The sequence below is a fragment of the Trichosurus vulpecula genome, chromosome 5 (genome assembly GCF_011100635.1).
Source record: "Trichosurus vulpecula isolate mTriVul1 chromosome 5, mTriVul1.pri, whole genome shotgun sequence".
NCBI lineage: Eukaryota > Metazoa > Chordata > Mammalia > Diprotodontia > Phalangeridae > Trichosurus > Trichosurus vulpecula.
The window spans coordinates 204,355,400-204,370,100 of NC_050577.1; the positions used below are offsets into that span (position 1 = coordinate 204,355,400).

Consider the following 14,701-nt stretch of genomic DNA (forward strand, 5'->3'; position numbering starts at 1 on the left):
TTTCTTACAATTATATTGCAGTGCATTTTTGTGTCACTTGTAGCTTAGTATATGGCTGACAAAAATTAGCAGGAAATCTTTGCTTATAACTGGTAGGATCAGTTTCCAATTTTATTGATGTAGTATTGGAACATTTTTTTCAAAGCATTCAAACCTTCAATTCATTTCATTCATAGTAGTGGTTTGCCCACAATAGTGGGTTTCAGTCATGTTTTACTAAAACAATTCTCGCAGGTGGGGTATTGGTATTTCTGTTCTGTTATGATTTTTCTTGCCTCTTTGTGATACTAGAATATGAAGAAGCATCACTCACTCCAGTATCAAGCTAATTATCATAATCATCCCAAGACAGTCCAGCTGGAGCTCTATACTACTCTATCTCTCATATTCATAGAAATATAATACGACCCAATTTGAGATGATAACCTAATCAATAATATCACCAGTGTATAGCTGGATATTTAAGGGTTTTTTCAAAGCCTTCCCAGCTATGGTAGTGGTCTTAGGGCACATCACCCTGGCTGGTGGTATTCTCTTATTTTGCCATTCCTACCATCCCAACATGGATGTCGGATTGGGCTTTCACGGGGTTGTTATTATGGCTTATTAGTAACAATAATGGTGATATTCCTTTGCATTTGTACAGCCCTTTACTTCCTTCAATATCCTTTTATCTTTAATCTTAATTTATCTTCATTGTATATCTAAGATAGAAATTTTACTGAAAGGGAAACATGGGCTTCCTTTTTTAGAGGTTAAATGACTTCTTCAAAGTAATACAATGATTAACTGACTGAGCTAGGTCTCCTAATGCCCAGCCCAGGTTTTTTCTAATAAAACCATGAGCCCAAGAACCTAAGACTGAGGCACAGTCATGTAAGGTGCTAATTAGAAGTAAAAAAAATGCATCTGTCAGCAATGGCATCTGTCCTTCAGTTCACCAACAGCCTGATCATCAAGTGTAGAAGTATAAGAAGAGTATTCCCTATACAGATAAAATCAGAGATCCAGACAAAATAATAGTAGCTAGAGACAACCCTAGCTTCTCTCCTGTCCCCAGCACTTGTTAATCCATAAACAGTTGCTTCAGATGCGGACTGGTGAAGCATCAGGCCATATTGGTTTCTTAGACCTGTTTTTTTAATTCCCCACCAATGCCTGGTAACAGCGTGGTGGGAAAAGTACTGGACTTGGAGTCAGAAAATCTGTACAGTAGAAAGAGGATCTGTGTTCAAACTCTGACTCTGACACTTGCTCTCTGTATGACTTTGGGTGAGTCACCTGACTTCTCTGGGACTGTTTCCTCAAGTATTAAACAAAGGAGTTAGAGTAGGTAAGCTTCTTACATTCCTTTCAGTTCTAAATCCATGATTGTGTGATAACTGCCACTTAAAAGCTCTGTAGGCAAATTGAAAACTCATTGGGCTTCAGTTTCTTTTTCTGTCAAATGCGGATAAGGGATTGTATCTGCTCGGCTTCCTTCACTCTCATATGATATGAGGATCAAATGGGAAAGCAGATAGAAGATAGAGCAAGGATGACCTTCCAGGAAGGGAGCTATTAGGGGAAGAAAATCAAAGTCTGAACAAGACCACTGTAAATTTTGGTGTGGTTGTGGTGGTGATGCTGATGAGGATGAAGACGAGAAGGAGGAGGACAGCTGGCATTTACATAGGGCTTTAAAGTTTGCTGCAAAGCACTTTACCACCATAATTGTGTCTGATCATAACACAAACCCTGGGAGGTAGGTACTATATATTATTATCTTTATTTTACAGAGGAAGAAATTGAGGCCCAGAGAAATGGTGCCTTGTCCATGATTCCACAGCTGATATGCGTCAGAGGCAGGATTAGAAGCTAGGTCTTTCTTGTAGTCAGTTCTCTTTCTGCCTGTCTTGAGAGTGGTGATGATGGTGGTGAGAAAGGGAGCGAGCTGGTCTTTTACTGTAATACAGTGGAAAGAACAGGGGATTTGGAGGCAGAATAACTAGATTTTAAGTCTGAGCTCTGCCTCTTACTAGCTGTGTATCTGTGTGCAAATCGCTTCATTTTTCTGAGACTCAGTTTTCCTATCTGTTAAAAATGGGGATAATAATACTTATGACACCCCAGGGGACTGCTACAAGAGACTTAGGGAACCCCCCATTCTGCCTAGAGTTCTGGTGTATTTGTGTGATACCACTTATTGCCCTCCACCTTTTAACTTTTTCCTATCTATCTTGTATATGCCTTATTTGTACATGTTGATTGTTGTCTCTTCCATTAGACTGTGAGCTCTTTTAGGGAAGGAACTATTTTTGTCTCTTTTTGTATCCCCAGTGCTTAGCACACAGGCACACAGTGTGCTTAATAAATGTTTGCTGCCTACTAAATGCTTCTCTGCAGTTTGAGCTAAGGGCATTCTCCTCTCCTGACATGACGTCCTGAAGTGGTAGATGAGTAGGGCCCCATGAATGAGGAATATCCTAAAAAGAGTTCAATCTTTTCTTCCCCAAGCTTGGAGTCTGAGATGTGTCTTTAGCATCTATTAGTTGATTTTACTTACAGTGATGGAAGATGGCTTTGGCTGCTCAGGTCATGTGGCCAGCACAAGGTGGAGATGGAATGGAGACATGTTTTACAGGATGATGGAACAGGAAGTGGGGCAGAGTCAGGCAGAATGAGGGTATCACAGGATGTAGTGATGACAGCATGCAGTGACAGCACATGGTGATGTTCCAAAGTAGCAGAGAGATGATGTCACATGGGGAAGTGATAGGTTTAGGGGTTGGGAGGAAGGTATGAGAAAAGTCTATGAGGGATGTGATATAAAGCATAGGTTAATGGTCCCTGTTCCCATGGAATTCTATCTCAGTAAGCTGCCAACAAACATTCCATTAACATCAAAGCAGAAAGCTTCCACTTCCATATTTCCAACAGTGACTTCTCCCCTCAACTCCAACACTTTAAGCTTAATATATCCTAAACTGAACATATCAGTCCTGCGACTATTGCTCAAAGCATTGATTTCCATCCCTCTAGATCCCTCAGGTTCATTCAGTTACCAAATCCTGTTAATCATGCCTCTGAAGTAAATCTAGAATATGTCTCTTTCTTTCCACTCCTGGTGCTATCACCCTAGGTCAGTATGGTTTGCATCTGAGCTGTGTGATATACATAAATACATACATTTATATGCATATATAGATAAATGATATGGCATGATATAACATAACATACCAGTTTATCAGACACTAATCAACACATCAAAAGAGTCTAACTCTCTCTATATACATACACATATATCTATGTATACACATATGTATGTGTACATGTGTGTATATGTAGACATATAAAGAAATATAAGTGCATTGTGTATACATACCTATTCCCCACTTCTGTGAAGAAGGGAAGTAAACTCAAACTTTCTGAAAAAGTGTCTCCACTTCCCCAACATTCAATCATTCATGTCACTTAATTTCTTGCAACTGTACTTCCACCCCTACTAGAAAAACTACTTTCTCAGAGGTCCTTTGTGTCCTATGTTTTTTTTCCTTCATTTCTCCCCCTGTTTGACCTCTTTGTAGTATTTACTGACTTGGATACTTTTATCCCTCGTGACTTTTGGGTTGCTTTGTTCTCTTGGTTCTCTTTTTTCCTCTATAGTTCTTTCTTCTCTGCCTCCTTCAGCAAGTGGATGTTCTCAAAGGTTCTATTCTATGTCCTTTTCCTTTCTCTTTCTCTACACTCGATTCCTTGGCAATCTCATTACTCCCATGGCTTTAGTGATCACTTTCTGCAGATAATTCCCAAATGTGTAATATATCTCCACTCCTTTCTTCTGCATTCCAGACTTGCATCTCCACCTCCTGAGAGGGCATCCCTGCCTTTCTGGGTGTACCATTGGCATTGTGTTCAAAACCAAGCTTATTATCTTTCTCTGAATATAAGGAATTACTGTACAGGCCCTCATTACTATCTATTTAGGCCATTGTCATACCTTCCTAAGAGTTCTTTAGGCCTTCACTCTCTTCCCCTTTTTTTTCCATTCTTAAGACCACTGCCAAGTTAATCTTTATGTACAGATTTGGTCATATCAGTACTCTGTTGAAAAATCTTCAGTAGTTCCTTTTAGTCGCTTGAATAAAAGTTATATTCCTTAGCCTGGCATTCAAAGTCTTTTTTTAATTTGGTATCGCCCTATTTTTACAGTTTTAACCCAACACAAATGTTATGTCCTCTAGGAAGCCTTTTCTGATACCTCTTTGACCTCACATGGTATTGTTTGTACCTTTTAAAATAGACTTGAAATATGTGTTTTTTATCATAAGTTTATGTATGTGTCGTGCCCCCTTATTGTAAGCCCCATAAGGGCAAGGATCTTATTGAAACTTCAGATCTTCCCTATTGCCTAACACAATATTTTTCCCAGAGAAGATGCTTAATACGTATTTGTTGAATTGCTTTTTTTTCTAATCACTGTATCCCCAGTACCCAGCATTACACCCTTCTATGAAGGTAATTAATACATGTTTGTTGACTTTAACTGAAATTCAGGCACTTGATGCTGTTCCTGCAAAATGCCTGAGATTATCCTGGCCTGGCTTGATCTTCCCCAACCCCTGAAAGTGCTGTGTACTCACCCTCTGCCCTGTTCTCCCACTGCCAGCAGCCCCATGTACCCCACTCTAAGAAGAACCTGTAAAAAAAAATACAGGAGTAGTGTGTATGTGTGTGATGAGGATGCAGGTGGTAATGGGTAAGAAGTTTTAGCTGCTTTTTATCACCTTCCTTAGATGGTACAGTTTCTTTCTGTAGCTTGGCAGGAGGTAGGGGGTGAGGAGTTTCACCTGCTCCAGGGACAAGGAAGTAGACAACTCTGTACCAAACACCCAATGGCTAGCAGCCAGTCTTTGCCTCCTCTCTTCCTTGCTTACTCATAGGCCTTCCCCTGTGTTGGCTAAGATCTAGGTTACAGCAATACACAGTGTGGCTTGGTTGCCTCCTTGGGCCTTCAGCAGGGCACCCTATTTTGGATACTGAGCATATTGAGGGAATGTCATCTAAATATCCCTGATTCCCATGTAACTGTGTTCTCTCCTCCCCACCATATGTATTAATGAGAGTGCCCTGGAGAGAGCCAGAATTCCCAGAAAAGGGTCCCATTGTGATCCCAACCCAGTATAGAATCTCCCTCCCTTGCCCCCAAATAATTCCTTCAGACACCCACACTCACATGAAGAGCTCACTCATCAGCCATTTGGCAGCAGTCACAATCGAATAGATGGGCTAGAATGGTAGAGTACATCATTAAGATCCAAGGCCAGATTCCCCCTTAGCCTCTAGACCTTGACAGCCAAAGCACCCCAAAGAATGTGTATCTTAAGTAATATGCAGATTACCCAAATCCCCACCGCTTCAGCTTCTATTTTACCCTTGAGAAACAGTTTCTCAACATCACTCCCCCGGGGGAGACATTTGGGGGGCAACATGACATAGTAGAAGAAACACTATGTGGGGAGTCAGGAAACCCGAGTTCAAGTCCCATCACTGCTACTCACCAATTGTTTGGGCTTGGAGAAGGAACTAAACCCTTATTGATAAAATGCTGGTGGTGGTAGAGTGGGGAATAGGAGAAGTTGGACTAGATGACCTTTTCTAACATTATTGAGTCTTCTGAGTAATTTCTATTGTAGGCCAGATATTTGTAGGGAGCTAGGAAAATTTCTTTTTTGACCATTAATTGGAACTTCTAGGGAATATGGCCACTGCTCCGGGAGATTTGGGACATTCCGTCTCTCATTACCAGAATGGGGTAGGGTGATGGGGTGGTGGGGGTGGGGGGCTTTAGAATAGGGAGGAAAAGTGAGTCTCTATTCAGGAGAAAAGCATCAAGGGCTTAGGAAGCATCTCTGATCTGAATCAGGGAGTCTTGTGTGGAGCAATATGGCCAGAGAAGCTCAAGGTGGTATCTAAAGTATTTAAGTAGTTAGAGGAGGGAAGAGTTAGGTTAATGTATTTAATTAGATTAAAAACCTTCCTGAGTAATTGTTTTCCTGCTCGAGGCCCTCACCCAGTATGGCTAAGAGCAACTGTTTGCATTAGGACTTGGCAGGAATCTGGAAATGGGGAATCAAACAGCTCATCCTGGAGCGAGCATTCCATTGCAAAAAGGCTGGAAACCCAAGATAAACAAAATAATTAGTCAAATCTTGACTCAGCTGCCCCTCAGTACAATGAAGAGGATTGGCCAGAAGCAGTTGATTTAGGGACAAAAGATTGAGTGGATCTTGTTTCCAGGCAGTATGGAGGGCCAATCTAATTTTACAGTGATTTGGGAGACTGCTATTTTTGTCTTGATGTTAATGCCACACTCTTGCTTGGTGACCTTATCAGCTCTCATAGATTTAATTCATTCTCTCTCTCTCCCTCACTTCCCCACCCCCCCCTTTTTGAGACTGGGTCTCACTCTCTTTTGCAGGCTGGAAGTGTAGCTCTCGGGCCAGAAACTTTGACCTGCTCCATTTCTGATGTGGGCCAGTTTGCCTCTCCTTAGACAACCTGGTAGCCTACTCCAGGTGGTTCACCATATTGGTGTGAGACTTAGTATGGGCACCAATTGACTTTTAGCTCATTCTAGTTCAAATCTCAAGAGATCCATCAGCCTCAGTCCTCCCCCAGTAGCAGGGATTATAGGCATGCCCACTTCTGGTTTTAATTTTATAATTATCTCCATGCAGATGACTTCTAGCTCTTTTCTCCTGAGCTCCAGTCTTGTTTTACCAACTGCTTATTGAATATTTCAAACTGGATGTCCCACAGATATCTCCAACTCAACATATCCAAAATAGAATTCATTGTATTTTCCTGCAAATCAACCTGTCTCCCCAAATCCCCCATTTCTGTCACAGATCCCACCATTCTTCCAGTTTCCCAGCTTCAAAACCTCTGTTGTCCTTGACTCCTCACCAGACAAATCCATTCAGTTACCAAATCTTGTCATTCTGCCTCCAGCACCTCTCTTACATCTGATCCTTTCTCTGCTCACATTTTTGTTCAGGCTTCCATCACTCCTCACAATTGGTTTCCCTTCTTCAAGTGTTTCCCCACTTCAATCCATGTTCCAAGCTGCCAAAATGATTTTCCTAAAATGCAGGTCTGACCATATCACTTCTCTACTCAATAAACTCTAGGGGCTCCCTGTTGCCTCTAGGATAAACACCAGTTCCTTTGGCTTTTAAAGCCTTGCACAACCTGGCTCCATTTACCTTACTTTCTTTTGCCTTATCTTTCTACAAACTAGGCCTCCATGTCACTTCAAACATCCTCTCTCCCCACTCCCCAATTCCAACTACCTTTTATATGTTGTCTTTCTCCTATTAAAAAGTAAGCTCCTCAAAGGCAGGGACTGTCTTGTTTGCTTGTATTTTTATCCCAAATTGGAAACATTGGCTAGATAATGGAGTTCAAGAAAAACATCTACTTCTGCTTCATTGACCACACTAAAGCCTTTGTCTGTGGATCACAGCAAAATGTGGCAAGTCCTCAAAGATATGAGAATACCAGATCATCTTACTGGTCTCCTGAGAAACTGTATGTGGGTCAAGAAACAACAGTTAGAACCAAACATGGAACAGCTGATTGGTTAAGGAGTATGACAAGGCTGTATATTGTCACTTTATTTAAATTATATGCAGAGTACCTCATGAAGAAAGCCAGACTAGATGAATCAAGAACTGTAATTAAGGTTGCCTGGAGAAATACCAGCAATCTTAGATATGCAGACAATACTACTCTGATGGCAGAAGGTGAGAAAGAATTAAGAAGCCTCTTAGTGAGGGTGAAAGAGGACAGAGTAAATGATGGCTTGAAGCTTAACATCAAACTCCCTACCCCCCAAAAAACAAATAAACAAACAGACAAAATTAAGATCATGGCAACTAGTCTCATCACTTCCTGGCAAACAGAAGGAGAAGAAATGGAAACAGTATCAGATTTTATATTCTTGGGCTCAAAGATCATACAGATGGTGAATACAGCCATGAAATTAAAAGATGCTTGCTCCTTGGAAGGAAAACTGTTGTGGTTTTGTCCTTTGTTTTTGAAGAGGACCAATGACATCATTGGGTGATATCTTGACTCGGGTAAATTTTATTTAAGTGAATTTTATTTAAATTTTTTTAAATTTTATTTTAAATTTATTTAAATTTTATTTAAGTAAATTTATTAAGTGAAGCTTCATTCTCTCTTCAGTCACTGAAGTCCAGTGGTAAGACAAAAGTCAGGATGACTGGCAATGACCCAGGATACAGTGGATGCCCTTGGCATCTTCAATGTCTGACCAAGCTCTAAGGGCTCCACAGCACCTGCTTCAACCACTTTCATGGTCATTGGAACAAATTATTCTCATCTGCCCATTCTACCAGGAAGTTTTCACATGCTTAGGGTAGACACCCCCCAAGTCACTGATGGATTTTCTGGCCTGTTAGTTACCCTCTACCCGATTTAGCCTGTCTCCCAAGATGGTTTACTAGGGTGTGGCCACTGTGCATGCTACAGCTTCTTGGAGCCACAGGTGAGAGTTGAGTGCCAGTCAGATACCACAGGTGAACAGCCCTGAAAAGGGATTGGCAAGCCCTCACACCAGAGGTGCTAGTCCTCCTTAAACACCTGAAAATCTGGATAGCATTCTTAAAAAAACAGAGACATCACCTCGCTGACGAAGGTCTGTATCATCAAAGCTATAGTTTTTCCTGTAGCAGTATATGCCTATGAGAATCGGACTATAAGGAAAGCTGAGCGCCACAGAATCAACACTTTCTAATTGTGGTGCTGGAGAAGACTTTTGAGAGTACCATGGACAGCAAGGAGATCATATCAGTCGATACTTAAAAGAAATTCATTCATACTCTTCGTTGGAAGGTCAAATACTGAAGCTGAAGTGTAAATACCTTGGCCACATAAGACAGGACTCAGAAAAGACCTTGATGTTGGGAAAGATTGAAGGCCAAAGGAGAAGGGGACGGCAGAGGATGAGATGGATAGATAATATGGAAGCAACAAACATGAGCTTGGACAGACTTTGTGATATAGGGGAGGAGAGAAGGGCCTGGCGTGCTATGGTCATGAAGAGTTGGACATGACTGAACGACTAAGCAACAGTAGCACCTAGCACAGAGCCCAACTGTGCTAAACGGCCTCGTTATTGTATTATATATCACTTCCGTTCCCACACACTGTGGTCCAGCCTAGCTGGCTTTGTTGAAGTTCTTCACACATAACACTCCATTTCCCACTTGGTGCCTTTGCACCGGCTGCTTCCCACGTCTGGAATGTTCTCCCTCCTCACCTCTGCCTTTAAAATACTCTTGTTTCCTTTAAGACTCAGCTCAACAGCCACCTTCTATGTGAAAACTTTACTGATTTGTTTCAATATATATTCTGTATAGGGGGATAGGGACTGACTGTGTTATTTCATTGGTATAAGGAAATCCCTTCTGCAATGCAGGTCAGCAGCTTTACTACACCTTATAGTTCTTTAGAGACTTTCCCAGAGTCGGAGATCGGACTTGAATGCAAGTCTTCCTGACCTTAAGGCCGGATGTATCTGTTGTCTTTCTGATAGAGCAAGGTACTTGGAGGCAGGTATTGTTTTATTCTGTGTGTGTGTGTAAGTGTACCTGACACAAGCATCTTGCTTGATTTGCTCTCTCTCTAAGGCTGATGTGAAAGAGCCGGAAGAACACCTTTCTGGGTTATCAGAAAAAATGAAGTCTCCCTTGAAGGCATAGAGCAAGTAGCTTCAGGAAGAAAGAAAAGTGGAGGGTGAGGGAGGAAGGAGTTGAAGTGCCAGGAAGGTTAAGGGTAGAAAAGATGACACAGAGGAGGAAAGAAAGAAGGACCGTTGAACATGTGGAACTGAGTCAATAGTTTTGAGACAGATCTCTAGGGGATGGAGTTGGTCTCCCTAGGGAGGAAGCAGCTTTATGTGCTCTAAGAATAAAGATGTACATCCACAGGTACCATCAAGAGTGTGGCCAGTCTGGGAGAGATTAGTAACATCGGTTGGTGATTCACACTGAAGGGGACCAGGGTGGCTGGCTATTTGTGGTCCTGACTTTTCCAACTTGATGACAACTGCCCTCTTCCGGTGATTAACTAGAAGGAACACAGGAAGTATTGCTTGATTGTGGAAATCTTGGGCAAGAGACAGAAGACTTTAGGGGGCACTAGTGTTTTGTTTTAATTTTAAATTCTATTTAAACTTCTTGCTTTCTTAAAAGTTGTTGCTGATTGAAGCTGTGGGCTTCAGAAGAAGCAGATTTGGTAACGGAACGGTTGCTAAAGAAGATGGTATCTAAAAGCAGGATTTTAATTTCCTAGTCTTGTATTAAACATCTCTGGTGAGGTAGTCACCGGAGGGCTGGTAAGAAATATTTTTTCCTGGATGAAGTCTTGTAAGTCTGATGAAGAAAAGAGAAAGAGAAGGGGGGAGGGACACTCCATCATCTAATGGCCCAGCCAGATACCACAGAGTAAAGAGTGTGCAAGAGCCTAAGGAGCAGCACCCCAGAAGGGAGCCAGCAGTAACTCCCGGATACAAAGCACAGCATCCTAAACTTCCCAGGTATCGCTGGGACTTGGTACTGTGGGACTCGACCAGTGTGAGGGCTCTGTGAGAGTAATAACGAAATCAGAAGGAAGAGACAAGACCAAAGCGGTGAAGAAGGGTGAGGAGATCCAGGGACCGCCGGAGCAGGGAAAGCCTGGTAAAGGGCATTTGTCTGCGAGAGAACTCGAGGAAGAAACGAACGCGCTGCGCCCCTCCCCATCCCAAGCGCCGCGGTCATAGAGAGGGTGGAGGACTGCAGGGCTAGATAGTGCACGTGTGAGCCCTGGTCCCGGTAGCCTTCAGGGGAAATTCCGGCCAAGTTTTGAGGGAACTACTATTGTCGCGGCGGCTCGTGCTTCGCCGGCAAGGACCTGGGACTCTGTCCCTGTGACCCTGGCACGCACAGAGGCAGAGAAGAGCCAAAGTGGAGATGAGTGAAGTAGCGGGGCAGCTTGCAGGCCTTCGTATTTTCTCTTCCTTATGGCGTCCTCCGCAAACAAACCTCGGCGGAAGTTCTGAAGACCGTAGGCAGCGGGACGTCCGGGCGCTCTAGCTCTTTGGTCCTCCGCTAACTCTGTGGCAGTGTTTAAATAACTTTTGGGAGAGGGGACGGGGTGCTTCAGTTATCTGGCCACACGCACAGGGCGTTCTCCTACCAAAAAGCGGAAGGGCTGATCGTGATAATTTCATTATGCCAAACATGGAGGAAGTGACAGAGAATCATTATTCTGGACCCACTTATGACCGACAAATGGGGAACATCAATTTCCCATTGAACTGAAGTAGAAATGGTTTGAGGCGGGGGTGGGGGTCTGGAACGGCTAAACGCAGTTCAGGTTCCCCCCCCACCCCCAAGGCTTTTCTTGTAGTTTCCCATCACCTATGACTTTGTATTTACATAACTAAAAGTATCCTTAGAAGTCCCTCTGACACTTCCCAGCTGTGTGATCCTGGGCAATTGGCTTCATGTCCCAATCCTGTAAGACGAAGTGGCAGAGAAGTTTGGAACTTGCATTTACAGCATGGAGGGAGTTTCTTATGCCAGTCAGCTAATAAACGTTTGCCAAGCATCTGCTTTGCTCTTTGTCAATCACAGGTCTAATCGCTAATCCTATGCTTTGAATTAATTGCTTTCTTGTATTCTTTCTCTTCCTTCCATCCCTGTGTAATCTCCTTAAGGGCAGTAACTGTTTCATTTTTGTCTGTATATATCTAACATGGTGCTTTGAATGCAGTCCAGGGGTGCAGTGGATGGTGTCCTGCTGTTGGAGACCTAAGTTCAATGACTGCCTTAGCATGAACTAGCTGGGGGACCCTAGGCAAGTCACTTAATTTATCTCAGCCTCGGTTTGCGCATCTGTAAAGAGTTTTTAAAAGGTGGTAGTGGTGATGGACTCAGTGGCCTTTAAGGTTCCTTCCAGCTCTAAAATTATGATCCTGTTAAATTGTCATGATAGAGAACTTTGGGAATAGTCTGGTTGGGGAAGAGTAGATTTAATTTAAAAGGTTCAAAAGGGAGGAAAGAGGGTCCTCTCGCCCTAAATTGTGTGGAAGAAACCTGCCCAAGACAGTGAAAGCTTTAAAAAAATGAAATTCTGAAAGAAGAACCAAAAATAATGTAGAAAAAGAAGAGGGGGCATTGTCTAAAGAGATCAATATTAAAGCAGGGGACTCAATGTTCTTTTTTATTGTTGTTAACTCATGTCTGACTCTTCATGACCCCATTTGGGGTTTTGTTGGCAAAGATACTAGAGTGGTTTTCCATTTCTTTCTCCAGCTCATTTTACAGATGAGAAAACTGAGGCAAACAGTGTTAAGTAATTTGTCTAGGGTCACACAGCTAATGAGTTCCTAGGGTCAGATTTGAACTCAAGAAGATGAGTCTTCCTGACTCCAGGTCCAGCGCTCTATCCACTGAGCCACCTAGCTGCCCCCATTGACATATTAAAAAGACATATTAGATAATGGAGAGTGGTATGACATAGTAGGAAGAGAGCTGGTTTTGGGGGCAGGGAGACCTGGGTTCCAGTTCTTTTTCTCTGACACATAGAAGGTGTTTGACTAGAGAAGTCATTTAGTTTCTGTTTGCCCCTGGCATCTTTCTAAGAATTTCTAGAATTACAGATTTGTTTCTAATCTTCATCACTTCAAGGCACTCTTACCCAAGAGACCCCTACATTGATAAAATCATAGTTTGTATGTCCAAACAAAGTTGTGGAGAAAACAAATGGAAGCAAGGCCAGACAATGGAGGAGGAATACAAAAACCTGACACTACTGTGAGTAGTATCAGGAGCGCACAAGACTAGAGTGAGCTGAGACTGATAGTGAATGAATACTAAGGACAACAAAAAGGTCTTAAGCTAAATTAGAGGAAAGAGGATGAAGGGATGGGACCATTGGCTGTGATAGGAAGATAGGGAAAAACTATTTAACTATATTTAGCTTCTGCCTTTTCCACCGAAGACAATGCTCCCCACAGAGAAGGTTTAAATAAAAATAATTAAATTGGACTTTAAGCTAAATATGGAGAGAGTACCATCCTCTTCAATGAGTTGTCACCAGCACTGAACTAACTGCAACGCAGAAGCCTGAAAGAACTGGTAGAAGTGAATATTAAGTAACTGTAAGGACCTTTGAGAACTGTGAACGATGGAAGCAGTGTCATAGGATATAAGGGCAAATGCTGTCCTGAGTATTTTAAAAGAAAGGAGGATGTCATTTGGAAACTATATATAGGCCAGTTAGCTTGGAACATATTAGAGTGAGGGCTTAGGAGCATTTAGAAAAAGTATTGATGATTGATAACAGTAGCTTCATCAAGAAGAGTTCATGCCAGACTAACCTCATTTCCTTTTATGACCTTGTACAGACATAGGAAACCTAGATTTCGAGATGCATTTGACAAAGTTTCTTGTGTTGTCTTTGTGGACAAGATGGAGTGCTGTGGCCTAGATAACAGTACTGTTAGATGAATATAGAACTGGTTAGATGACAGAAACAAAAAACATCATCTCATAACTAGTATCTCTGGTAGATTGGCCCCAGGAAATACCTCAGTAGAAAATAATCTCTTTGAAGAGAGGAAGTTTTTCACTATTTTGCAGGGTGGTCTTAAACTCTCTCGTAGATAAAACTGTCATTGTTACACAGCTGATTCTCAAATCTACTCAGCCACCTCCTATTTTCCAGTTTCCCAATCCCAACAGCCTTTCAGACATCTTGAACTGGATGTCCTATAGACATCTTAAAATACAGTATGTCCAGAATTGAACTCCCCATTCCATTCAATCATTTCTCAGATCCTGTCGTTTCTACCTTTGTAACATCTCAAGTGGTCTTGGAAGACTCTGGAGTAGAGAGTGAGGCTGACGACTTTGCATAGCTCTGCCTCACTTAAATCCAATTCACATGCAAGTCAAGACTTTACTCCTGTTATGTCATTGATCCAAGTTTCAGAGAGATAAATTTAAGATTGACATAAGGAAAAACTTTCTAACAATGAGAACTGTCTAAAAGTGGAATGTGCAGCTTTCGTAGGTAGCATGTCCTCCCTCAGTGGAGATCTTCAGGCTAAAGCTAGATGACTATTTGTCAGGGTTGCTGCAAAAAGGGATTCTGAGATCTCTTCTAATTGGCTTTTTAGCCTTTGGTGCAGAGGGGTAGATGGAACTTGTTGCTAAGGGAGTTTATAGGCTTGGCTCCTTGGCCACATATAGAGATACTAGTGAAATAAAACTTGTAATACAAACAGCATTTTCCCTGGAGTGACATTTGGCTAACCACTTCATCTGTCTGGGCTTCCGTTTTTTCATCTGTGAAATGAGGCATTGGTCTAGATCAGAGGTGTCAAACTCGTAGCTTTGGCAAAACTCCTCAGTACAGCCCCAAAATATTAAAATTTAATTGGGAAAGGCTTAACAAAATAAATAAAAATATGACACAACATAGATAATGTTACTTTGTGGTTTTGAGTCAATAGTCAGCCTGTAGGTATCTGTTTCTGTTTGAGTTTGACACCACTAATCTAGATTATCTCTAAGGTCCCTTTACACTATGGCTATAAAACTTGTATATTCTATGGGTCCAGGCCCTCTTGGATAAAATTTTC

At 42.1% G+C, this 14,701-nt stretch overlaps 1 protein-coding gene across 1 annotated transcript in view; it reads right to left on the minus strand.

Annotated features, from left to right (window-relative positions):
- The window catches only part of CACNA2D4 (calcium voltage-gated channel auxiliary subunit alpha2delta 4), a 159,910-nt gene that overhangs the window by 16,210 nt on the left and 128,999 nt on the right, over nt 1-14,701 (minus strand). The window contains exons 33-35 of the mRNA XM_036760693.1: nt 5,216-5,268; nt 4,623-4,678; nt 2,546-2,566 (exon numbers count right to left, since the gene is read on the minus strand). Coding sequence (XP_036616588.1) covers nt 2,546-2,566; nt 4,623-4,678; nt 5,216-5,268 — 130 coding nt within the window. The remainder of the gene's footprint in view (nt 1-2,545; nt 2,567-4,622; nt 4,679-5,215; nt 5,269-14,701) is intronic.